The sequence below is a fragment of the Diospyros lotus genome, chromosome 14, assembly GCF_014633365.1.
Source record: "Diospyros lotus cultivar Yz01 chromosome 14, ASM1463336v1, whole genome shotgun sequence".
Classification (NCBI taxonomy): Eukaryota; Viridiplantae; Streptophyta; class Magnoliopsida; order Ericales; family Ebenaceae; genus Diospyros; species Diospyros lotus.
In genome coordinates, this window is record NC_068351.1 from 31,464,723 (window position 1) to 31,492,584 (window position 27,862).

General features: G+C 34.5%; 1 protein-coding gene across 4 annotated transcripts in view; it reads left to right on the forward strand.

The window, feature by feature from the left end:
- The window catches only part of LOC127790096 (uncharacterized), a 129,848-nt gene that overhangs the window by 60,037 nt on the left and 41,949 nt on the right, over nt 1-27,862 (forward strand). Inside the window, exon 4 of one of the 4 annotated variants that reach the window (XM_052319384.1) lies at nt 8,680-13,838. The exons of 2 other annotated variants lie outside the window; for them this stretch is intronic. In XM_052319384.1, coding sequence (XP_052175344.1) covers nt 8,680-13,433 — 4,754 coding nt within the window. In that variant the 3' untranslated portion in view covers nt 13,434-13,838. Of the gene's footprint in view, nt 1-8,679; nt 13,839-27,862 lie in introns of those variants that run through there. One more of the 4 variants, XM_052319382.1, reaches the window with a different exon arrangement.

Sequence of the window (27,862 nt, forward strand, 5' to 3'; positions counted from 1 at the left end):
TTCCAAATTTATGAACAACTTTTACCAAATAATCAAGCTGATCAATTTTGAGGCTATTGTTGCTTTTATTCCTCTCAATTTTCATTCCTAATATTTTCTTAGTAAGGCCTAAGTTTTTCATATCAAAGGTTGCATTTAGCATTGATTTTAACTCCTTAATCTTTGACTTAGACTTGCTAATTAGTAGGATATCATCTACATACAATAGTAGATAATAGGAATATCAGAGAGTATAAAGTAAAAGCAATTGTCATATTGACTTCTAACAAAACCAGCCCCTAGAACAAAATTGTCAAATTTTTTATACCATTGTCTTGGGGTATGTTTTAAGCCATACAAGGATTTTTTCAACAAATAGACATGATCAGATTTATCTGAAACAACATAACCAGTAGGTTAAACCACGTAAATGTGTTAATAAAGATCACCATGCAAAAATGCAGTCTTAACATCTAACTGTTCAAGTTCTAAATCAAATTGAATAACAACTGCAAGCATCATGCGAATTGTTTTGAATTTAACCACAGGAGAAAAAATTTATGTATAGTCTATTCCCTCCCTTTGAGTAAACCCCTTAGCTACTAATCTTGCCTTATATCTAATAGGGTCATTAGAAGACATACCTTCTTTTAATTTGAACAGCCACTTACACTGGATCAACTTCTGATTTGCTGGACGAGGACAAGAATCCAAGTTTTGTTAGCCATCAAGGAGGCCATTTCTTCGTCCATGGCTTGCTGCAATTTTTGACTGTCCTTAGAGCTGACAGCCTCCTCATAAGAGGAAGGCTCACTACTCCTCATTTCAACACCTACTACCAAGGCACAATATACTAAGTCTGAAACAACATACCTAGCAGGAGGTCTTACAATCCTCCTGCTTCTATCTCGGGTAAGTTGGTTGTAACGACCCATTAGGGGGTCTAGACGTTTTCGAGTATTTTATTTTTGGTTCAAAAATTTTTGCTTTAATTAATTGAGAGTTGAAAATATTCTCCTTTGTTTATTGGAATAAAGAGTAAGTGAAAATAAAAATTTTGTAGCCTATTCAAATGGGATCCAAAAATGTGGGGAAAGTCCAAATAGATTAGGCCATTGAGATGTGTTTGGAATTTTAATTATATTATGAATGAGTTTGGATAATGAAAATTTATTTTGTGTTAGCAAGTTGGGCCATGGAATGGCCCACGGCATGGGCTGAGCCCAATTGAGAAATGAAATTTGAAATCTTTAAAAGAAAATCATAATAAATTAAATTGGCTGGCAAATGTCAATAGTGACCTTAGTCTTCCTTTTGACCATTGTAAATGTGAAGGGCAATCAGGTCATTTCAACCAAGTTATAGGTGCAGACTGTGCATTTCCCTCTTCGTGCTGCACTTGCATCAGTGACCTTTCTCTTGTGCGTACTCTCCTTTCCCATCTGAGACTTCTTCTTCTTATCTCTCTTTTCCCTCCTGGTTGCTCGTATTTTTGTCTGGGTTGATAATAGCTTCAGGAAGGGAGGATTTTTCTGCATAGCGAAGCTATCAGACAAGTTCTTCTTGCACTCCCCTTTGATTTTCAATGCAAGTTCTCTTATACATCATTTTATATCCTTGTGTGAGCTAGCCTATATTTTCTTGCTTTTGTTACGATTATTGTGTTTATTATAGCTCACTATATTCATTTTAGCTCACTGTGTTCAACCTATGTTTATGTATCTCTTTGTGGGTCTTCTTGCGGTCTCGAAATGGTGTTTATTTTCACCCCAAGCTTTCTTCGTGAATGGCATTTTATATAGCTAAGTGAGGATGAGAACCTCTGCTCAATCTCTATCCAAAGAAGCAGTGGTAACTGTATATATATATATATCTACGTGTATATCACATCTAAATGAGCTCGCTATTCCAAATGCCCCTTATAGTTGTATGTGCTATGTCGGAATGTAAAATGCTAAGTCATCTGCCACTCATTCGAATGATTTCATTGAAGTATTCGGAGGTCTCGCATCAAACAACAAAAGCTCAACTGAAAATATATATACTGTTCGCCCATATATGAGACTCACTTATAAATACATATATACATACTTGCGGAACGAACTATTACCCCTCACTGATTTGAAAAGCTTACCCGAGCCATGCCCTGCTTAGCCAATCCACCATATACTCGTGCTTAAACAGTCGTTCGAATGCCCTTGCTTTGTTCGACAAACCCAGTTATATATATATATATATATACGTTCAGCTTCATTGATGTTCCAGCGAGCTCGTTTCGAGCTCTTTCCGCTTGTCCTTTCCGCGAGCTCATATCTATATGCTCTCTGACCATAAGCTTAATCGTGAGCTCTTGGCCGCGAGCTCTTGCCGCGCGCCTAGCCTCGAGCTCTTGACGCGAGCTCGTCCCAGCGAGTTCTTGTCCAACCCCTTGACCGCGAGCTCATTCAGCGAACTCTTGTGCACCTCCTAACCTCGAGCTCTCTCTCCGTTAGCCACTCATGACCTCGAGCTCGTCGCATAAGCCTTGACCGCAAGCTCTCTCGAGCTCTTTTCGTAAGCCTTTGCCAGTGAACTCGTCCTGAGCTCGTCCCATAAGCTTTTGAATGGGAGTTATCTGCTCACACCCTATCTATTTGCATTTTCTTTAATTTATATTTTACTTTTCATTTACTTTAATACGTAAATATAAATAAGAAAGTACCCCCCATTTGGATTCAATAAAAATATCAAAAAGATCAAAATCCATAACAATAAAAAGATAGAATTTTAGTTTTAGTACAAATCCACGAATTTGCGATTTTACCACCCTCGAAATATATAGTTTTCATTTCTTGAAAAATTCATTAAAAATCATTCTTACAACAATGAATGCTAGTTATCAAAATACCGGGAGTTAGTTTTTCAAAATAAAGACATTTTCAAAAATATGTTCTAATTGGTCCTTCGCCTTAGAAAATTTCAAGTTTATGTTTGACCAGCAATTTCGCGTGGTGTGGTCATTTTGATTGGATGGGGACTAATCATGAATTTAAGCTATGAGCACAAATGCAAGTAAATGCATACTATTACTGGTTAAATAAAATCACAACAATCATATGATGAGAAAAATAGTTATTAAATTTATAATTCTCCTCAACTGGTGAATCGAGATTTAATATTAAATAGCATCTCTAAAAAATTATTCACGTGTTATAAATTACATCAAACAATTCTGTGTCATAAATTACATCTTGAATGTGGTAAACATTATGAAGTAAGATATGTTGAATTTATCTGATGATGAAAAAATATCCGGTATGGGTAAGTGATGTTGAAAGTATGAACATCGCGGAAATAAGAATTTAAATACATGTGATTGGCAAATGCATACATGATGCATACATGTACATGTTACATATATATATGTTTTGTGCACCTATTATTTTGCGCGGAGGGAGAAAGGGTACCCTAGAGCACCTGGCGCGGGACGAGGTGGCCATAACCCAGCAGGTTGGCTCCATATTTATTTGTGAGATTTTATGAAACTTGTACACTTTTGCATGCATCGATTTATGGCTTGAGAGTCGGGAAAATTGATATTAATAATAAAATGATGCATTTTTGCATGTATTGATTGATGGCTTGCGAGCCTATGAGAATTGATAATGACATTAAAATTTTATGCACATTTGCATAGTGATACATGGTGATATGATATATTAAGTTGAATTGATAAGTTCAGGAATTATGAATCTTGTACATAATTGTGGAGTCCTTGATTACTCTTCTTGGTGTCATCATGTTCTTGGATCCTATTTATTGTTCTTTGTTCTCGAACTTGCTGAGCCTTGTGGCTCACTCGATCTTCTTTGTCATTCCAGGTAAAGGTAGGACTATTATTGGGGGCGAGTCCAGTAGGACTATTGCTAGGGATAGTAGTGTACGGAGATGCGTCATAATTTCAAAGATCCTAGTTAGTGATTTGGTGAGGTTTATAGTGATGAGAATTTATTATGTTCAGTGGCATTTGAGCCTCTTATCATTTTATATGGCCATCGAGCCTAGGGTTATGAGATACTAGAAATGTAATTGAACCTTAGTTTAATTTCCGCTGTTATAAATGAAATGAGTTGTTATTTGAGTTTAGTTTTGTTTTATATCATTTCTATAATGACATTCTTTTGAGTATCCTATGCTAAGCGGGAATACTCGGAAGCGGGCCTTACATTGGTAATCACCAAGATCATGCTGAGGAGAGTCATACTACTCCATCTCAATCTCAGTTTCATCATTTTGTTCCCCATGATCAGAGGTCTGGTCTAAGTTTGATATGGGTGAAGGGTCTCCTTCTAGTTGAGGTTCTGGTATAACTGGAGCACCATGTGGGTTATCATTTATAGCTGGGTGCTCCACCTCAATTTGAGTTCCTCTTAAGCTAATAAAATTATCTGTGTTACTATGTTGGGTTGTTTCTTCTGTTTTAGATAATTTGCAAGGGAAAACTGGTTCATTAAATATAACATCACGGCTGATAATAATTTTAACACCCCTAGATTGCTTTTCCCATAGCCTATATCCTTTAGTCCCTTCCTGATACCCAACAAATACACACTCGATGGATCTAGGTTCCAGCTTACCTTCAGATTGGTAAGCATAGGCTTAACAACAAAAAATTCTTAGGTATTTTAAATTTAATTTTCTTTCGGTCCACATTTCTTTAGGGCATTTAAAATTAAGGGTTGTAGAAGGACTTCGGTTTACTAGGTGCGAAGCTGTTGCCAATGCCTCTCCCCAGAAGGATTTAAGCATACCAGAAGTAAACAAAAGGCACCTCACTTTTTCAAGGAGGGTTCAGTTCATTCTTTCTGCTACCCCATTCTGTTGGGGTGTGTTTCTAACAATTTTGTGCCTAAATATACCCTGGGAATTGCAATATTCATCAAACTCTTTGTTATAGAATTCTAACCCATTATTTGTTCTAAGAGTTTTGATTTTCCTATTAGCTTGATTTTCTACTAAGATCTTCCATGTTTTGAATTTTTCTGACGTCTGATCTTTTGTTTTTAGTAGAAATACCCACACCTTCCTAGTAAAGTCTTCTATAATAGAGAGAAAATACCTGTTACCGCCATGGGTGGAAACCTAGGAAGGTCCTCACAGATCTACATGTAAGTACTCAAGGCATGCCTTCACCAGATGAGTTCTCTTATGGAAACTCATCCTGTGTTGCTTGCCTAACACACATGGTTCACAAAAATAGAGGGACTCAACAGACACTGAACCAAGGTATCCTTGGTTTGACAGTGCCTGCAAACCTTTCAGGCTCATGTGACCAAGTCTCAAGTGCCATAATTCTGTCTTATCAGTATTAACATAACATGCAGAGTTTGATTTAACAGAGGAATGAAAACAACCATTCAAAACATATAAACCATTTTTCTTTGCGGTGTTAGGATTAAATCTTCTCCTTTAAAAACATTCATAGAACCATTTTCAGTTTTGTAAGAAAATCCTAACTCATCAAGTGTACCAAGAGAAATCAAGTTTCTTTTAAGACCAGGTACATATCTTACATCAGTGAGTGTTCTTACTTTGTTGTTATGCAACTTAAGAGTAATATCACCTATACCTTGAACACTACATGAATAGTTGTTACCTATGTAAACTATTCCACTTTCGCTGTTATTAAAGTTATGAAACCAGTCAATATTAGAGCACATATGAAAAGAACAGTCAGAGTCCATAATCCATTCATTTTTAACAAAACAAATAGATACATTAAGCACCTCAGCTAAATAGTTAGAACTACTAGCTGATACAGTTACATTACCCCCTTGTTTCTGTTTTCTCAAATAATTATAACAATATTTCTTTATATGTCCATCTTTCCCACAGTGGTAACACTTTCATTTTGTTTGTTTTTATTTTCCCTTCTTGTCTTTCTTTTTTCCCTTCTGCCCTAATCCATTAAATTGTTCAGCATTCCCTACATAATTTTTTTTATTAGCATTTCCTTTTACAAACAAGTTATTGCCCGTTTTCTTAGATGTGCTAAGTTCCAGTTCCCTAGCCTTAATACCAGAAATAACAAGCTCCATAGTAGGTACTATACTAGTATAACGTAAAGCATGTTTTATAACATCATAGTCATCAGGTAATGAGTTTAACAGAATTATGGCTTCACTAGTATCACCTAATGCTTTATCAGTACCTCTTAATAACAAAGTAAGTCTAGTAAATTTATCAATGTTTTCATCCATAGACTTAGAAGTATTCATCTTAAAATTAAACAACATGCCTTTTAAATAAACCAAATTAAGAGCAGACATTACAGAATACAAAGATTCTAATCTATTCTAGAGATCAAGGGGGTTAGTCATACCATCAACCTTATGGATTACAGAATCACCGAGGTGGAGGAATATCAAATTGAAAACCTCATCTCTGATTTCATCAGTTCGAACTAGCTGCTCAGGTGACCATTTACGGTCATTTGTCTCGAGTGCTATAAGCACTTTGTGATGAGAGAGAAAAACTCTCATATTCTTTTTTCAATTTCCAAAATCCCCCTTTCCATCAAATGTACCGATTTCAAATTGGGTTGATGTCATTTTCATGTTGCACGAAAATGTCCAAAGAAAACCTAAATTACTGACTGAGACTTGTGCAGCAAACACCCGCTGACAAAAGCTCCTTAGAAAAACCCTAGGACTTAAAACAATGCCTTCACAGAGAAAGAAAGGAAACCCTAGATTTCGGAAAATGGATCAGACACGATTTTGACTTAGAAAACCCTAGGATACGCAAATTGGAAGCTCTGATACCACTGTTATAAATAAAAAACAAAGATAGCAAACCCTCACTCAAGCCAAAAATCACACATTGCTGAATACACCTCAAATGGCCGAGAGTATAAACATAAACACAGTATATATAAAAACCACAAACGTAACATGAGGCAAGAGATTTTTAGTGGTTCACCCTAAGTAGAGGCTACGTTCACTTGAGCTCTGGTGAGAAGAGCTCACTGCACTATATGAATAAATCCGATTACACCCATACAGAAACAAAATCAAACTGGACAACCCTGGTTCCCCAAACAAAACGCTAAAAACCACTTATATAAGTTAAGAGTTTACCTTAAATGAACCAGAGAACACATATGAACAAAGATAAAAACGAAGACTGTATAAAGGATTTATATAGAGAGAGAGAGAGGATAAAACCCTAAAAATAAACACTCTTGGCCACCCCCCTCTTTTTCTTCGTCTTCCTCGATCATCTCATCAATCTCGAGGCTCACGATAAATAAGGCAACTGGACAACTGCGATGCAAGAGAATAAAGGCAACAGCAACGACGCGGATGGCATTGTGCAAAGTGATTTGCAACAGGCTATCCGACAAAAGGCAAAAGGGCTTGGGCCAAAGGTGGCTGCCAAAGTGGCCCTCGAGTGGGCGCCCAAAGGGCAGCCCACAGTTGCCAAGTGGCCCTCCCAACCGTTTGGCATCATTTGATGCTTCATAGTAGACAACATTGTGGTTTCAGCAACTTCCATCATTATAAGTATTTTTATACAATTTTTTTCTTTATTTATTTTTTTCATTATTTTTAGACTCTTTCACTGATTTTCTTTTTCTTTTTTTCCACTGACTTTTTTTTTTTTTTATTTGTCATTGGATTTCAATGATTGTTTATGTAACAATAAAGCAATTTTATGTTTTTCTTTCTTCTATCTTTTTTTTTTTGTAATTTACTTGATGTTTTAGACTTCTTTTACTTTCTTGGTATGCTAATATACTAATAGTTGTTATCAGCTTATTATAGTGGTTGAAATATTAATAGGTGTTTTTGTAGTAATATATTGTTAGTTATTTATTATTTATGATTTAATGAGTTTGCATTTAGCTCTCTATTGGTATGGACATAGTGATGTATAAATAATTTTATACAAATAAATATTTGCCTCACATTCAAAGGGCTTGTGCGTAGGCTCCAAGCACCTTTGCGTTTCAGTGCACCTTGCGCCTTTGACAAACTGTGGTCAGTCCCTAAAAATTTGTTTAGTCCCATATTCAATTTGAGCAAGGAGGGTCCACCTCTCACCACCGGTCAAACTTTCATGCAATTCTTTGATTTTTTCCATGGATGTAACTAATTAAGCAAGGTAAGTTCTCTATATTTATTTATGTGCCACTGAGCAGCATGAATTAAAGTTCCAGTACTTTGCTATCTAATTTTCCAATATATACGTGGTAAGGAGAAGAGGGCGAGCCTTGATAGCAACAGAAACTTTACCTAGAAAGTTATGAGTTCAAGTGGAAGTAGTTTCGCAAAACAAAAATAAGCTTACATACAGAAACGACATTCCCTGATCCTTGCAAAACAAAAAGTCTCGCATTTGAATTCCCCATTTATATGAGATTAGGAGACCTGTGTCTATAAATGTACGCAGGAATCACCCTTCTCTAAGAGAGAGAAATAACATTTAGCATTTTCTTTTGAATTAGTATGTCCAAAAAAGCACAGTGAGTATACATTTTTATCTACTTTTGTTTTGATGAGTTTCAGCAAATTGTGGTTAATTGGATGCTTTTATCTCATTGAGTTTGTGTGAACCAAATGAATCACTATACTGGACTATTCTTTCTTTTCAGGGCTGTTTATTTTTCTTTTTGGTATCTTTCACTTACGGCTGACAACTTATATACTGACATTTCAGGAATTGGGTTCAAGAGTGTATTCCTCATCACAACACAGCCTTACATATTCAGCAATGGTTATCAGATACGGTTTAATGAAGAGCCTTGCCCACATTGCAAAATTGGATACATTGTCCCGGAATGGGTTGATGACAACCCAACACTTTCCACCATAAAACAAATATATGGCTCTGACTCTGACCTTCCAACCACAACAATTGTCTTGCCTCTGAAGCCTGACAAGGTTAGCCCTGTAAAGCAGCAACTCTCGAAAATCCATCCTGAAGTTCTGTTGTTCCTTTCAAAAATAAAGAGGCTTTCAGTCAAGGAAGACAACGAGGATCCTAGTCTCAATACAGTGAGCGCAATATCCATTTCAAGTGAGACTGATTTTACTGCAAAGAAGAATTTTGATGCTGAGACATATGTGCTACATCTTTCAGCTGATAAAAATGATGACAATTTGGAGGAAGAATGCAGCTATTACATGTGGAGGCAGAAGTTTCCAGTCAGGCAGGAATATAAAGTAGAAAGACGGATGGAAGTGGAAGAGTATGTGATCACATTGGCGTTTCCAAATGGACAGCGTCTCAACAGTGGGACTGAATCTCCTGGGGTATATGCCTTTCTCCCAACTGAGATGGTTACAAATTTTCCTTTCATAATTCAAGCAGATTTTCTACTAGCATCTTCGAGGGAAACAATCCTTTTGGATAATAAATGGAACCAAGGTATTCTTGAATACGTGCCCAGTGCTTTCATCAATGCATTCATTTCCCTGGTGAAAACCATGGAAGGAGCCCCTGTATCTACTCTGGCTGAAATGTTTAAGTTCCTACCCATCAACATCCCTCCTTACCCTGCGCTGAATGCTGTGAGGGACAGTATTAAAGTCAAACTGGTTAATCAAGACATAGTTCCCTGTGAGTCGTACATGGAGCAAAAGTTATTTCGGAAGCCTAGTGAAGTGGGTGTGGTAATGCCTGCTTTCTGGAATATACTGAACAAGGCAAGGAAGGATGGGGTGAGCTTGGATAATATCTCATCGCATGGGAGATATTTGCTAAGTTCTTCATTTGACAGAGAGAAGTATGATCAAGTGTTGAACTTCTTGGGAGTGAAACCTGTGGAGGATGAATGGTATGTTAAGTGCATCCGAAGTTCTAATCTCATACCAGGAGTCTCAGAGGAAGTGTATTTAGAGCTACTAGTATTTGTAGCCAAGAACTGGAGGTCAAATTTTCAGAATACTAACATCAAGGACACTCCGCTTCTGAAGTATGTGAGTTATAATGGTGATGTCTCTTTGTTTAGTATAAATGTCTCACAGTGGTATGCAGGGAAGGTTCTTGCTTGCGAGCCTCATCTTGTACTATGGTTGATCGATTGGAACAGAGAACTTGGACGTTCAGCAGGCCCATTTTTTATTCCTAAATCTACACAAGAAGCTATACAAAAGCAACAATGGTCTGAGAAGCATATATTGTTGGAGTGGCTTTCAAAGGAGGTGAAGGTTCAGACTGTAAATGTGTACAACTATGCAGCCCTTCTTGTTGATTTGCTTAAGGATGATAGGAAGCGCGCTGTTACTTTTGTTCATTTCTTATATCACTCGCTTTCAAGGAACTACTTGTCTGAGACAGATGTTGGGCGATTGTGTTGCAATATGCCACTTGTGGATAACTATGGGCAGGTAACCACACGAAGGAATCGAGTTCTTGTTCCTGCTAATGGAAGCAAATGGGTTCGTCTGATCGGATCTAATCCGTGGAGAGCTGAAGGCTTTCTAGAGCTAGCAGCTGACTATCGGCGACTTGTCATACTTGCAGGTGTTTTGACCCCTGAGGAACAGCTTATTCCTTTTCTCAGAAGACATATTGGGGCTTCTGATGTCCCTGATGTGTCTCCACCCAATGCAGTAATTCCTACAATGTCTGCTCCTCTAACCAAAGATAATACGTTCTTGCTGTTGGGTTGGATTCGGAGCTTGATGCAGAGAGGGGTTAGCATGCCAAAAATGTTCTCGAAATGCATAAAGGAGGGAAGCTGGATGAGGGTTTCTTTGGGCAGCAGTCCAGGCTACTGGCCTCCATCTCAGTCATTCCTACCAAACTCATCGTGGGGCCATCTTCTGCAGAATGAAAATGTGCTAGTTGATATCCCCATAATTGATCAGAGTTTCTACGGTTGTGAAATAATGAATTATAAAGTGGAGCTTGGAGAAATAGGAGTGATGTTTCATTATGGAGAGGCTTGCCAATTTTTCGGGAAGCATCTCATGTCTTTGGCAGCCTCCTCCGCTCTTACAAGAGGGAATGTTTTTTCGATATTGAAGTTCATAAATTTTCTGAGGGAGAGATCGCTTTCTGCTCAGGACTTCATCCAAAGTATCCGGGAAGGGAAATGGCTAAGAACTTCACTTGGCAACATATCCCCAGTTGGATCTGTTTTGTTTGATCAGGAGTGGGAAACTGCATCGCAGATCAGTGCCATCCCATTTATTGATAAAGATTACTACGGGGAGGAAATCCTTCAGTTTAAAACAGAACTTCAGATGCTGGGCGTGGTGGTTGGATGGAGTGAGAATTACCAGCTTGTTGCTTACTATCTGAAACCTGCAATGGCCATCAATGTTCGAACGGCTGAGTCTGGTCTTTTCGTTTTGAACTGCATGCGCCATTTAGGATCACCTGATAAATTAATTAAGGTCTTTAAGAATAATAAATTTTTGAAGACAAGCATGGGCTACATGGCTCCAGTTGAGTCTCATCTTATCAGTCCTGAATGGGGCTGTCTCCTTCAGATTTTCAACAGCTTTGCTCTAATCGATGAAAATTTTTATGGGAGCAGCATCTTCTCATATAAAAATGAGTTAAAGAAACTGGGGGTAATAGTTGATTTTAAGCAGGCAAAAAAGGTATTTGCTCATGTGTTCAGGCTGGAAGGACAGCTCTCCAATATTGGAAAGGAACATGTTTTTTCCTTGCTGGCCTGTTACAGAAAGTTCAGGGGTACATCTTTTGAATTCTCTGATGATTTGATGAGATGTATCCTTGAGGTTAAATGGTTGCGAACTCGCCTCGGTGATCTCAGAGTCCCGGGAGAGTGCATTTTGTTTGGGCCTGATTGGGAATCTATATCTTGCATATCCCTGCTTCCTTTCATTGATGACGCTGACAATTGGTATGGCAAGGGCATCTATGAATATGAGAAGGAGTTGGAAAGTATGGGAGTTAAAGTTGCCTTCAAGGATGGATGCGGATTTGTGGCTACCGGCCTTAAGTTACCATTTGATCCCAGCTGCATAACTCCCGCAAATGCTTACTCATTACTTGAATGTATTCGCATTTTACGGACACAGCACAATGGCCCTTTACCTGATTATTTTCTGACGAAAGTGTCTCAAAAATGGTTGAAAACCTCTTTTGATTATAGGCCACCTGGTAAGTGTTTGCTTTATAATTCTGATTGGAAGTCATTGCAACGGATGGATGGACCTTTCATTGATGAAGAATTTTATGGCTCCAACATTACATCCTATGCCAAAGAGCTCAACGCAATTGGAGTAACTATTGATGTAAGAAATGGGGGACCATTGCTTGCCAATCACCTGCATTTCTGTTCTAACTTCAGTACCATTGTTCGAATATGTAGTTACTTGCAAGACCGCAACTGGAACCCTGAAACTGGGTATGAAAGGTTAATTTGGATCCCTAATGGAAGTGATGATGGTGAATGGGTAGCACCCCAAGAATGCGTCCTGCGGGACAAGGATGGGCTGTTTGATAAACAATTGAATGTGTTGGAGAAGCATTATGGAAAGGAGTTACTTCTTTTTTTCTCTAGTGCTTTTGGAGTTAAACCCTATCCTTCACTTGTTGACTATTGTGAGCTCTGGAAGGAATGGGAATTACGTGGACGGCCCTTAACACTTGAAAGGTGTTGTGCGTTCTGGAAATTTGTTGTAAGTCACTGCAGTTCGGAGACACTGAAAAGGCTTGCTGAACATTTGATGAAATTACCTGCGTATTCAGTATCAGATGAAATTTTGTTGATTGACAGGCTTGATGTTTTTATTGCTGATGACCTTCATCTGAAGGATCTTTTTGAGCAGTCGTCTTCCCAGCCTCTATTTGCTTGGTATCCTCAGTCGAGCATTGCATCTTTGCCTCGGTTTAAGCTGCTTGAAGTTTACAGCAAAATTGGAGTCCGAAACCTATCTGAATCTGTCCAGAAAGAAGAAATGTCCATAACTGATGGTGCTGGACTTCAGCAAGTTAGCCCCAGGGAAATTTTAATTGGAAAAGGGCTGCTTATGCTGATCCTAGGTTTTCTAGCTGGACCCGCTCTCAAAATGGAAGCAGAAAACAGGCATGAACTTGTGCGATGTCTACTTAATCTGACTGTCTTTGAGACAGCGGAGCCAGTCAAAATTTGTTACAGTTTATCGCTCTCGTCAGGAGAAAAGTTGAAAGCTGAGGCGACATCAATGATTCGTTGGGAGAGGGAGAATAAAGAGCTTTTTGCACAAAAGATGAACAGGTCGGGTGGGCATAGAAGTATCATTGAATATGCTACATCTTTTTCTGAAGTGATATCGGCAGGATTACTATGGGAGAATGAAGATCAAATGCACCAACTGGCAGAGCTGATCAAATTAGGCTTCCTCTTGGAATTTGAGGAGCAAGCGATTGGGTTTCTCATGAAAACCAAGAATCTTCAGCTATTCGCAGAGGATGAAAGGTTCCTATCTTCAGCCTTCCCGTCTGATTAGTCCTTCTTTTGTTACTGTTCTTCTGAATGCTTCATGTACTTCTTTACTGGCCTATCTTCTTGTACTTGTTTACGTTATATTATGTTGGTTTGCTGTTAAGTGAAGAACACAATATCATCAAGGTGTGGTTGAATTACTCGGGTGTGACTGAAGTTTGTTAAGTGTTTCTGGAATCATCTTTCTGTGGCTACTTATCTAAAGTATGTAACGGTTGGTGTGCTGTAGCAATGAAAACAGAAGCATCTACTTATTAGTTCCTGTATTTTTGTTATGTTACTTTGGTTTTGAGTGAAGAACGCAAGATCAACTACTTGTTTAATTAGCTTGGTGTGGCTGCTTAAGTATGTAATGGTTGGTACAAGTGAAAAAAAACATAAAGATCTGCTTAAGTATGTATTTTTGTTATTGTTCTCGCTTTCTCTTGATGTGTTAGCTCTTAAAATATTTTATTTTTGTGTCTTATGATGACTGTATCCAGAGCAATGAATATTTTATTTTATTTTTGTGTCTATAAACATGACACTACTGTGTTATTTCTTGATCAACAAAAAGATCAAGAAAGATGAGAAAAATGGACAGTTATGATGCATAGGTGTTTTTATATCTTAATCTCAAGTTTGTTCTTTCTAATTGAATAGGTGTTATATGAATTTTAGCTTTCTAATCATTTTTAAATTTGTATTTAGGCATAATCTTTATACATTATGTCGTGCAAAGACCGGTTGGTAGATTTTTACATATTTTTAGTACAAATGTCGTTTCGTTTCGTTTAAGGCCATTGAATGTTATTTTTTAATTTTCTTTTTATTTGTGTTTGTTTTTATTTTATTTTTTTAAAAAAAATAAATTTTGCATTTGATGATATTTTTTTTTATTTTAAATATATGTCAATTTATTTCATATTGACAGAAATATGTTTACTTCAAATTAAATATATTCTAATACCTTTTTTTAGTAATTGATTAAATCAAATTAAATTTTTATATTAACTATTAATTACATCATCTTGTGCTTACATTTTGCTGTACTTAAATTATAAATGTTTTTTTGGCTATATGATAACCTTTTAAATATTTTTAGATCATTAAATCTTGAATAATTATTTTGTCATGCTTAAAGCAATGAATATTTTGAATTATTTTACACATAATTTAATATAAATTGTATATTTTCTTTCTCTTTTTAATTAAAAAGATAAGTAACTTGATTAGAATAATTTTTATCTTTTCTAGGTTAAAATGAAATCTGAAACAAATAATAATTGTGCCCTTTAACTCAAGAGAAATAAGTGGATTAGGCATTTTGAAAGAGTGTTTGGATCTAAAGTTTAGGGTAATTGTATTATTATGGTCTAGAAGTTAAATTGGACATTATGTTAGTTATTATGATAAATATTTTAATACTATTTTAATTTTATTAACGGTGTCAACTATATTTCTAATTAAAAAAAAACCTTACACGTGATAGTAAATGATCGAATCAAACTCTAAATCCAAATTTGAAGAACTCCACACAATTACAAATGACCAAATTAAATTTCAAATTTAGATTTCAAGAACTGCACCCAGTTACAAATAACCAATTAAATACTAGATCAAGATTTGAAGGAACTCGCCCTCATGGCACATGTTAAGTGGTTGAATTATAATAAGTTGAGATTCACACTAATAAATTGTGAGTTCGATTTTTTGCATATACAATGAAGCACAATCTTTATATTTACTTTCTCTGCCGAAATAAGGACAATAACGATGAGAAATCGTGAAAGGGCGATAATCCCAAGATTTGAAGGAACTCACATGGTGGCAATTGCTTTACAACTTGGAATTAAAAGTAGTTTCCTATCTAGTGTGTTTGAAATCTAATTTTTTAATTAGGGCTTTGGGACCAAAGTTGATGTCGTTGATGAAATTAAAACGCCATTGGAAGATATTAAAACATCTAGTATAATGGTTAACGTGACCTAAGGTTTAAAAAAATATTAGTTTATTTCACCATTGCTAAATTATAGTAACAAATTTAAAATCATAAGCCATTTTTAAAGAATAGGACAAACAAATTTGTTGTCTACTAGTTAAAATGGCTCTACAGGTTTCTATGGTTTACATTTTTTGCTCAGAGACCCCATTCCATCATTAACATTGTTAATTAAACCTTGATTAATATTGATTAAGTTAATTAAATTAAATAAAAATATTAAAAAATCAAAATTTTAGACAAAAATTAAGAGGTGATTGGTGGTGATGGGAACACATCATTCTTGCCAACAACGGAACCTATCAGGCAACTAATGCGTTTTGGCATTGGGAGGAATTTGGGATTTTTTTCAATAATTATATTTCGACCTTAAATTTTTTTAAATTTTCCTTTTTACCACCTTAACATAACAAACTCAATAAAAACAAAATTAAAGTTAAGACATGTAATTAAAGTTTAATATGGAGCGTACGTAGTTTAAATCGAAGCTAAAATGAACTATAAACTTCCAACGACCAATTCTTCATGTACATTGAAGTTGACTTCGAGTAACAATTTATGTAAGGCACGTTTCCAAATATTCCTACTTAGCATCGAATATTCAAAATAAGGTCATTACAGAGATGATATAGAACAAAAATGAAATCAAATAATAACTCATTTCATTTCTAGTAACGAAAATTTAATTAAAATTCAATTACATTTCTAGTATCTTATAACCCTAGGCTTGATGGCCATACAAAATAATAAAATGCTCAAATACTAATAAACATAATAATTTCTCATTGCTATAAACCTCACCAAATCACTAATTAGGATATTTGAAGTTAGGACGCATCTCCGTACACCGTTATCCCTGGACTATAGTCCTATGAGATTCACCCCCAATAACAGTATTTACTTTACTTGGAATGACAAAGAAGATCAAGTGAATTACAATGCTCAACAAGTTCAAGAAATAATGAACAATTTATAGGATTCGAGAATATAATGACACCAATAAGAGTAATCAAAGACTCCACAATTATATTCGAGATTCATAATTCATGAGTTTATCAATTCCACTTAGATATATCATGTCACCATATACCACTATGCAAAGGTGCATAAATTTCAATATCAGTATCAAATCTCGCAAGCTCGCAAGCTATCAATCAATACATGCAAGAGTGCATCATTTCATTATCAATATCAATTTCCCTGCCCATCAAGCCATCAATCAATGCATGCAAAAGTGCATAATTTTATTATCAATATCAATTTCCCCGCCTTTCAAGCCATCAATCAATGCATGCAAAAGTGTATAATTTCAATAAAACCTCACAAATAAATATTGAGTCAACCTACCAGGCTATGGTCACCTCGTCCCACATTAGGTGTTCTAGGGTACCATTTCTCTCTCCGTACAAAAAAATAGGTGCGCAAAAATATATATATATATAACATGTACATGTATGCATTTGTCAATCACATGCATTTAAATTTTTGTTTCCTCAATATTCATATTTTCAACACCACTTACTCATACCAAGTATTTACCATCATCAAATAGATTCAACATATCTTACTTCAACATTTACCACATTCAAGATGTAACTTATGACACATAAATGATTGATGTAAATCATAACATCGAAATAATTTTGAGAAATGCTGTTTAACGTTAAATCTTGATTCGCCAATTGAAGAGTATTATAGATTTAATAACTATTTTTCCCATTATATGATTTTTGTAAATTTATTTAACCAGTGTCAGTATACATTTACTTGCATTCGTGCTCATAGTTCAAATTTATGATTAGTCCCATGCAATCAGAATGACCATACCACGCAGGTTTGTTCATTGACAAACTAGTATTGACGTTTTATTTAAACAGTGGGTGTTTAATTTAATGACCATATTCTGAAGAATATTTAGAAGGAATTTCATGGAGGCATATCATAATTTGGACATATTTGAGATAATTTAAAAGAGATAAATTGTGCATTCAGTACACTTACAATGGTTACGCTTATGTAGTCTTATTTACTATCAGAATCGACTTTGATTTGTTAAATGAGAGTATTATTCAAAGCAATTTGGTTTCCAAAAGTTGAACGAGGTGGGGACGTGTGACAAGGTTGGAGCTCACGGAAAAGGATCACGGCAAGAGCTCGCGGAAAGAGTTCGAGGCAAGAGCTCGAGGCCAAAGGCTTGTTACACGGAGGCATATAGGCTTGAGCTCACGTCAAAGGGCAGCGGCAAGACACTACAAAAAATCAACGTTTTAGCGACGAAAAATTCTGTCGCTAAAACATCAAAATCCGTCGTTAAATATTTTAGCGACGGATTTAGTGACGGGTACCTTTCCGTCACTAAAAAAGGAATCACTAAAATTTAGCAATAGGGTTAGCGACGGATATTTTTTAGTGACGGAATCAGTGACGGGGGTTGTACCCGTCGCTAATCAGCGATGGAATTAGCGATGGAGTTGACCCCGTCACTAAATTTTAATTTTTTAATTAAATTTTATTTTATTTTATTTTTATTTTTTAGTGATGAGGTTGAGCCCGTCACTAAATTTTAATTTTTTTATTTTTTAGCAACGGGTTTGAGCTTTTCGCTAAATTTTAATTTTTTTTTATTTTTTTTATTTTTTACCGACAGGTTTGAGCCCCTCGCTAAATTTTAATTTTTATATTTATTTATTTTTTATTTTTTAACTATGGGGTTGATCCCATCGCTAAATTTTAATTTTTTTATTTTTTAGCGACAGAGTTGACCCGTCGCTAATTTTATTGCTAAATTCAACCCAAAATTCAAAATTCAACGCGTGCCACGCCTGGCCTCCCCTCATGTGCACCACGTGGCAGCGCTAGGATATTATTCCCAGCTATTATCTCAAGTTTTATACTGGATTCGAACCGCTAATCTCTCATGACCAAATTTCGTGCGCGAGCCAACAGATCTAGAAACCTTCTTGTTTATTGATGTATATAAAATATATTTATAGCATTCTCTTTCAAATATTTCAGAATTATATTTATACATCAAAATTTCTCAAACTTATTTAATGATATTAATTTTAATATTAATGTTAGTAAAGGGAAATGAATATTAATTTTAATTTTATTTCGTTATTAATTCAAATAAAACTTTATTAAGTATTATATTAGCAGTGAAAAATTATGTTTTTATTTTGATTTTAATTTATAATATATTTAAAAATTATTATTTTAATTTTCACTAATATTAATGTTAGTAAAAATTATTATGATATGTTTAAATATAAAATTTTTAATTTTTTACTTAATTTTTTTATTTTTTAGCAACAGGGTGACCCCGTCGCTAAATTTTAATTCTTTATTTAATTTTCATTTATTTTTTAGCGACGGGGTGAATCCTATCGCTATATTTTGATTTTATTTATTTATTTTTTAGCGACGGGAATACCCTGTCCCTAAATTTTATTTTTTTATTTAATTTTTTTATATTTTTAGTCATCGATAAATTTTAACTTTTTTTATTTGATTTTATTTAAATTTTTTTATTTTTTAGCAAATGGGTTGACCTGTCGCTAAATAAAAATTCTTTATTTAATTTTTTTTATTTTTTAGCGACGGATTTCCCCTCTCTAAATTTTAATTTTTTTATTTAATTTCTTTAATTTTTTTATTTTTTAGGGATGGGACCCGTCGCTAAATCTTAATGTTTTTTTATTTTTTTTTACTTTTTAATTTTATTTAAATTCTTTTTATCTAAATTTTAATTTTTTAGCGACGAGTTGACTTGTCGTTAAATTTGAATAATTTATTTATTTTTTTAAATTTTTTAGCGACGGGGTAGACCTGTCGCTAAATTTAATCATTTTATTTAATTTTTTTTATTTTTTAACGACGGGGTTGTGCCCGTCGCTAAATTTTAATTTTTTAATTTTTTATTTTTATTTTTTAGCAACGGGGTTAACCCCATCGCTAAATTTTATTTAAATTCTTTTTATCTAAAATTTAATTTTTATTTAATATTTTTTTTATTTTTTAGTGATGGATTGACCCCGTCGCTAAATTTGAATAATTTACTTATTTTTTTAAATTTTTTAGCAACGGGGTTGACCCGTCGCTAAATTTAATTATTTTATTTTTTTATTTTATTTTTTAGCGACGGGGTTGTGTCCGTCGCTAAATTTCAATTTTTTTATTTTATTTTTTTATTTTTTAGCAACGGGGTTGACCCTATCGCTAAATTTGAATTATTTATATAACTTTTTTTAAATTTTTTCGACGGGATTGACCCAATTGCTAAATTTTAATTTTTTTATTTAATATTTTTTATTTTTAGGGATTGGATTTCTGTCGCTAAATTAAAAAAATATTTAAAAAAATTAGCGACCAAAATTTCTTCGTTGTCCGTCGCTAATTAGCGACGGAATAATTCCGTCACTAAATTTCGTCGTTAAAATACATTTTTCTTACAGCGAGAGCTCGCAGAAAAGGCTCATGGTAAGAGCTCATAGAAAGAGCACGCAGCCAAGAACTTGCGAAAAAGCTTGAGGCAAGAGCTCGCAGAAAATGATCGTGCCAAAAAGCTCGCGGAGAGAGTTCGCAAAAAAAATTCATGGCCAAGGGCTTAGGGTAAGAGTTCGCAAAAAGAACTCGCAGCAAAGGCTCAAGGCAGGAGCTCGAAACAAGTGCTCGCAGAAAGGCTTGAGGCAAGAGAGCGTAGAGGCAGGAGCTTGTGATAAGGAGCTGGCGACAAGAGCTCGCAGGAAGAGCTCGAGGTAAAGGATCGCAACAAAGGTTTGCGGCGAGAGCTCGCAGAATGAGTTCGAGGCAAAAAGCTCAAGGCTAAGGCTTACGGTCAAAGGGCATATAAGCCTAAGCTCGCGACAAAAAGCTCGCGGTTAAGGCATGAGGCAAGGACCCTAGGAAAGAGCTCGCGAGATTGATTTAAATAGATATACATAAGCTATTTACAACAGAGGGTATCTACACCAAGCTGTTCGTCTCGGATATATATCTATATATATCTATATATATGAGAGCTATTCGAAGCGGGACTTATATATGTTCATGAATATTTTCTGTCTGACATTCGCATGTAGGAGATGGCATTCAGATGGTTCATGCCTATTGGGATGTGTCATTTAAGCTTCTGCGGGTTGCATTTGGCCATGTATACATGATTAAGCTCAAGAAGATACAAAAACGAACAGAGCGTTGTATTTATATCTAAACAAACAAATTGTCATTCATTGAAGAAAACTTGGGGTGGAAACAAACCCCATTCTAAGACCACAATGAGACCCCAAAGAGGAATTAAACATTTCATAGAAAGACACCACTAAAGGAAGTCATAGACAACGCTATCAAAGTTAATCATAATAAGTCAACACGACAAGAACAACAACAACTTGTATCAGTGGAAATAAGATATAAAATAGCTCGCATGAAAATAAAAGATGGTGCAAGGGAAACTTGCATTGGAATAAAAAACGTGCAAGAGAACTTACCTGGTGACTTAGCGATATGGAAGAATCCCCTCTCCTCCAGAACTCCTATTAGCTAAAATGAAGACATAAGGACTTGAAGTCTGAGGGAAGAAAAATATATGGAAGAAAGTTGAAGAATGAGAGGATCAAACATAGCAAGAGTACAGGAGGGCGCAGTTGCAGATGGAGCATGAAGAAGGAAAGATGCATAGTCTGCAACTATGAATTGATAGGAAGAGCTAATTGCCCTTCTCTTCCAACAACGGACAACGGAAGACCAAGGGTAAAATCGACATTTGCTAGCCAATTTAATTTTTATTATGATTTTCTTTTAAGAATTTCAAATCTCATTTCTCAATTGGGCTCAGCCCATGCCGTGGACCATTCCATGGCCTAACTCATTGACTCAAATAATTCTCAACATCTAAGTCCACTCATAATATAATTAAAATTCTAAACACATCTCAATGACCCAATTCATTTGGACTTTTCCCATACTTTTGAATCCGATTTGGATGGCTACCAAATTCTTATTTTCACTTGCACTTTATTCTATAAAAGAAAAAAAATATTTTCAATCCTCAACTAATTAAAGCAAAAATTTTGAACCCATAATAAAATATCCGAAAACATTTAGACGCCCTAACGAGCCGTTACAGTTTCTCCCCCCTTCAAAGAATTCGATCCTCAAATTCACCTCTTACCACACAAACAACTGGGAAGGACATGCCTCAGCTCATTCTCAAATTCATGAGCAATCTCACCATGTTTGTGACATTGCCACCAGCCATTACAAACGGATTCGATCTATACTCCCATTCGCCATATTTAACAACCATATTAGTAATATTAATAACATTTTAATTTAAAACCCCCATTGTGATTATTATTAATTTAATTTTAATTATATATTATTATCTAATTTTATTAAGATTTATTTTAATTTAATTTCAAATAAAAAAATCTCATTGGTGCAAAATAATTTTATTTTTACCTATAAAAATTATTTAACAACCATATTATTAATATTGAACCCCACCCATTCATTATTAAAAAATTAGAAAACATATATTTAATATTTTTAATTTTTAATATATAATTAATAAAATTTAAAAATTAAGTTCTTTTAATTTATAATAAGATATTTAATAAAAAATTAAGTTAAAAAATTAAAAAATATTCTTAACAACAAAATTAATACACAAGTTTTTATTTTGTGAATATTTATTTTAACTAAATTTAAAGTCAAAATATCTAATTTAATAGTCAAAAATGTTGATTTGGCCCTACAAAAATTATTTAACGACCATATTAGTAATATTAATAACATATTAATTTAAAACCCCCATTGTAATTATTATTAATTTAATTTTAATTATATATTATTATCAAATTTTATTAAAATTTATTTTAATTAAATTTCAAATCAAAAAATCTTTGTGCAAAACACTCCTCATCCCACCACCCACTGTGAACCCCCCCCCCCCCCCCCACCCCTAAACGCCCCATTTTATTATTTAATTTTAATTTTTTATAATTAAAATTATATTCAAAATTTAAATTTAACATTTAAACCCCCCTACCACCCTAATTAAACCCCTACCCCTCACCCGCCCGCCCACTGTGACCCCCCCCCCCCCCCCCCCCCCCGCGACCGAACACTCAAATCTTTTATTAAAATTTATTGTTTTGAATTTAATTTTTTTATTTAAATCACATAATACATAATAATAATTTATACAAAATATATAATAATAATATATATAATATAAAATAAACAATAATAAACATGTAATAAATTTAAATAACAAAAATATTAAGATTAACAGTTAATCATTGAACAAATATAATAATAAAGTAATAAACAATTATTTACTACTTAACAATTAATCAAATAATATCTATTATGTAAGAAACATTCAATGTTGTAATTTAAATCTCAAATAATTAGTAACTAAAAATAAAAAATACCTTCAATTCTTGACGAGATTCGTATCTTCTTAATTAAGACTAAATCACTTTCGTGATTTCAATGAAAGTGAGATAGGAGCAAAACAGTGAGAAAAAGAATGAAATGAGGAGTACAAAGAGAGGAAAAGATTCAAAGCATAGAAGAAATAGAGAAGAACGGAGGGGGAGGGGAGGCTTTAAAGAGAGGAGGAAGGGGGGAGGGGGCATTGGGGAAGGGGGGCCAAGTGTCATGAGGAAGGAGAAAGGGGCTAATGCCCGCCAACATTAGCGATGGGCACCTGCTTGTCGCTACCTGCTGCCCCTCTGCCCAATGCACGCATTGGGCAGAGGGGTGATAGTGGCCACTATTCAACAATGGGCACCTGCCCATTGCTGATTTTAGCGACGGGTAGGTGTTTGTCGCTATTATTAATATTTTATTAATATTTTAAAATAAATATTATTATTATTAATATTTTAAAATAAATATATACATTTTAACTACTTTAAAATATAATTGATTTATATATATTTAATTTTACAATCAAGAGAGAAGAAAAATTAAAAAAAATAATAAAAATAAATTATTAAAAGTATTTAAAGAACAATGACTAAAAAATAAATAAAATATTTTTTAATAATTTATAAACTTATTATTAATTCTAGAAGAAGAGATAGAAATTTATTTTTTATTTTTTAAATGATTAATAATGTTTATGTTATAAATAATAATAATTTTATAAAATATTTTACTAATTAATTTATAATTTTAAATTACATATATTTTGTAAACTAAAAATGATAAGTCTTTGAAGAGGAAACTAAAATCAACAATCATCTGAACAGACAGTCACCCATCGCAAATAGAGAATTTGTGCCGGGTGATTGTTCGTCGCTGAATAATAAACTGTAACGACCTGTTATTTGGTCAGATTATATTAACTTGAGAAAGGAATATTTAATTAATTGAATAATGACTTTGAGGCATTATATGTATTATTTTTAGGTAATGTGACCAAAGTAGAGAGAATGTGGAAAAAGATCAAAGGATTGATTCTAACGAAAATGGGACCCACGACTTTGCAAGGTATGTAAATAAGCATTTTATGGAATTTGAGGTATTAGAAATATTGTAATATGAATTTTAGCTTAAGTGTGTATAAATATATAAAGAAAAATGGTTTATTAAAATAAAGAAAATGATTGTTAGTGGAATATATATATATATATATATGATATTATGTTACAAGTATAAAAGGGGAATTGTGAGGGAGAAGGAAATAGAAGGGAATTGAGAGAGGGAGCCATGGGATTGGGAAAGTGGAGAGCTAGGGCTCTAACTTTTCTACTTCTTCTTCTTGGATGATCAAAGTGTCAAGAGAGGTTGGTGCAAGATTTTAGTTGATTTTCATCTTTTCCCTCATCTCTTAGCTTGTTTTCGTTATTGAAGGTAGGTTATGAACTTCTTTTCTCTTGGTGGTCCTTCAAGATCTACTCAAATAGAAAACTTGGTAAGGCAAGTTCTACTCCTCTATTTCTCTTCCAAATCTTTAAATCATGATGTTTTGAGGATTACTTGTGAAAGAAAAGAACCCCTTATGCTTTTCATGCTTTTGGTTGAGATCTATGTAAAGATCTTTGTAAATCTCCTAAATTCTTTAATGTGATGGTTGGAATTATTGTGTAACTTCAATAGGGTTTGTTCCACCCTATATTTGCTTGGAGATGGTGTATTTTTGGGTTCAGAATTGAGTATTGGGAGATTTGGAGGAGTTTGAGGTTGTGTTGTTCGTCATTACTGGGTTCTGGGGGTTCAAGAGTCGACTGGTAGGGTTTGGGAATCGACTCTCCAAGGTTTGCTCTCGGTTAGGTTGCCTAAGGCGATGTCGGAGTCGACTGTGCCTCGAAAGTCGACTGTTTCGGTGTCAAAGTCGACTCCCGATGTAGACTACACTGCACGCCTTATACTATTTTGCCCATAACTTTTTTTGTAGAGATATCAAAATCAAGATCTGTTTGTTATGTTATAAACTAGACTCGATAGGATTCGATTTAATATATTATGGGTATTGTTTAAACAAGTTTTGAATGGTCTTCCTAGGGTTTAAATTCATACCTATCAGGATTGAATGCTCAAATATCCACGTTCCGTGGCATTACTTGGTTCGAGTTTTGGGTCTCATGAATAACTATTATGAGAGATGATTGATATGCATATTTGAGGCGCATTTAATGCATTATCATGTTATGTTATATATATATGTGTGTGTGTGAGCTTAGGTATTGGGTGGAGTTGATTAGCCTCAAGGGTTATGTGTGATCGCGAGCACCGCCCTTAGAGTGGAGCTATCCGGATCCAATGACCCCGTGGCATGTGGATTGGTCATGTTTATGACCTTGGGTGGGAGCTGACTGTCCTCAAGAGTTATATGTGCCCATGAGCATAGCCCTACGAGTGGAGCTGTCTGGCCCCAAGAGTTCATTATCGATTGTATAAGTTAATGAGATTTATATGTGTGCATATATTTTCTTTTGTTCATGGGGCCAATGTGCGTGTTTCTTTGGGCTTTATTCCTTTCCCTATGGGTTTACCTTGGACAGGTTATGGTAAATTATTCATGTTGTACTCTGATTTCCATTATCATTAGTTGTTATGCTTGTTGGGCCTTGTGGCTCATTTTCTTACTTCTTATACCATTCTAGGAAAAGGTAAGGCTAAGGCTGAAGGCGAATCTAGCAAGGGTGGATCTCCTGGAACTTAGCTGTGTACAGAGATTACTTAAAGATAAGGTCATTAGAAGTCTTTTGTTGTATTACTAAGAATTTACCAGTCTCTTATATTTTGAAGGCCTATGTATATGTTGTTGTGATCATAGCTTGGGGTTTTGTATCTAATGGAAGCTTAGAACTTGTGTACTTACGTCATGAATGGATGTACATATGTGGTAATACAGGGAGTGTTTATGGATGTTTTGATGTTATGCCTCTCCTTGTGGTGGGTGAATTGAATGTTATTGTTTGAATTGTTTCTGTATCATTCTATTGATGACCTCCTTACAGATTCTCTATGCTAGCCGAGGCTCCGGGTGGTAGGCCGTCACATAAACTTTTTAAAATTAATATATTTTTAACTAATAAAATTAATATAATTCTTTTATTGATATTTGATTTTACGACTTCACATTAATTAAAAAAAAAGTATAAGAGATAAAGGAATAAGGAAAAAAATAGTAATAGAAATAAAACACTAAAGAGTACTTGAAGAACAATGACTGAAGAAAGAAATAAATTATTTTTTAATTAAAATATTTTTCAATTGTATATAAGTTTATTCTTAATTTTAAAATGGGAGGTCAAGATTAATCTTTTATTTCTTAAATGTTCAATAGTTTTATGTCATAAATAATAATAATTATATAAATTATTCGACTAATTAAATTTTAGTTTTAAATTATATATATTATTTAAACTAAAAATTATTTTTAACAAGTGCATTTAATGCTGTAATACCCCATATCTGTGTGAGGTCATCGTGTAATTTGGATAAGTTTAAAATACCGAAAAGTAGGTTTTATAGTAAAATAGATCACTGAATCGACCAAAGGGAGTACCTCAGACCCTAGATAATTAAGAAAAATGGTATAGCATCATCAAGCAATATAAGTTATGATTTTTTGTGATGAAAGAAATTGGATCGGGAGCAACTTTCGGTACAACTATCGACCAAGCTGAGAAAACTGAATTGACGTAGGAGACATCCGAAAAGTCAACGGAGCATGTCAAGGACTAATATTTTATGTAGAGAACAACCCTTAAGTGATTTCGGGTTGAATCAAGTGGATTTAGGGTCAAAACGATCAGTCGGGCCTAAGTGCAATTTTTTAAATTTGCCCAAGGGAGGTTAAAATGGTAATTTTTCATAAGTTTCAAGGGAGAAATGAGAAGTACTAATCTTGTGGGTCTTAATAGGATAGTTGGATAATTCAGGGGCTTGAGAATGAGGGCCTAAATGTAAGAAATAGTTTTAAGGGGGCCAAAGTGTAAATAATAGAAAATTAAGAAGGAAGCTCAGCCATGGTCGCCATTGTAACAACCCGCCTTCTTGGGCATGTTTTGCCTTAGGAAATTTGGTTAAATTTTTTTTTTAGAACATTATTTTAAAATTCCCTAAGACCGTATCTAGTGCCAGATGAGATATCTAGACTAGAAATAAATGTAAAGCGGAAGCTGAATCGAACCTGCTCATGGTAATGCATAATTTAATAATTGTACATGGCATTTAATACAAGTTAATACATAAAGCGTTTGATGATGGAACAATATACATAAATCTTAAACTAATCATATTATAACATGGTACATTTACTCGCATCTTGATGTCTCGTGTCACTCCACATCGCCACTCTCTGAATCATCTCTGCAAGTCCCGGCTGGAACGTTGAATGTTCCAGGGGCGAACCCATGTTAGATGATGAATCATCTAAGTAAGAATACCAAATGCAATGCTATAAGTGTATGCAATGTCTTTCATCGTAGGTGTCAACTACACCCCTCATGCTGCCTATCATTTTAGCGGCCACTTCTTCGAAGCCGGGGTGTATAGGTGCACCCTTGATAGGCCAGCGGTGTCAGTTCGTACTCCCTACGGCCTCATATGCATGTGATCAACAGTATCATTGTGCATGTATGTATTTCATAGTCATGCCATTGATGCAGTCTACATGATGGTTTCATATCATAGCATGCCAATATGATAAAAACATTTACATTTATAACTGTATTAAATTCAGGCAGCATACTTACAGCTAATTTGTCTCGAACTATGTGCCAAGCGGCTATCCCTTAATTTATTTTCTCACAAGGACCCCTACAACATAAATTTATTTTTAGAATACCATTTGCTAGTTTTTCATAATTTCTTCCATTTTTCTTTTATTCCTAAGCTTTATTTCTTCCAAAATTACATAATAATTATCTAGGCTTCATAAAAATTTACTTTCTTTTTACCAATATTCCTTAAATAATATTCTTAGT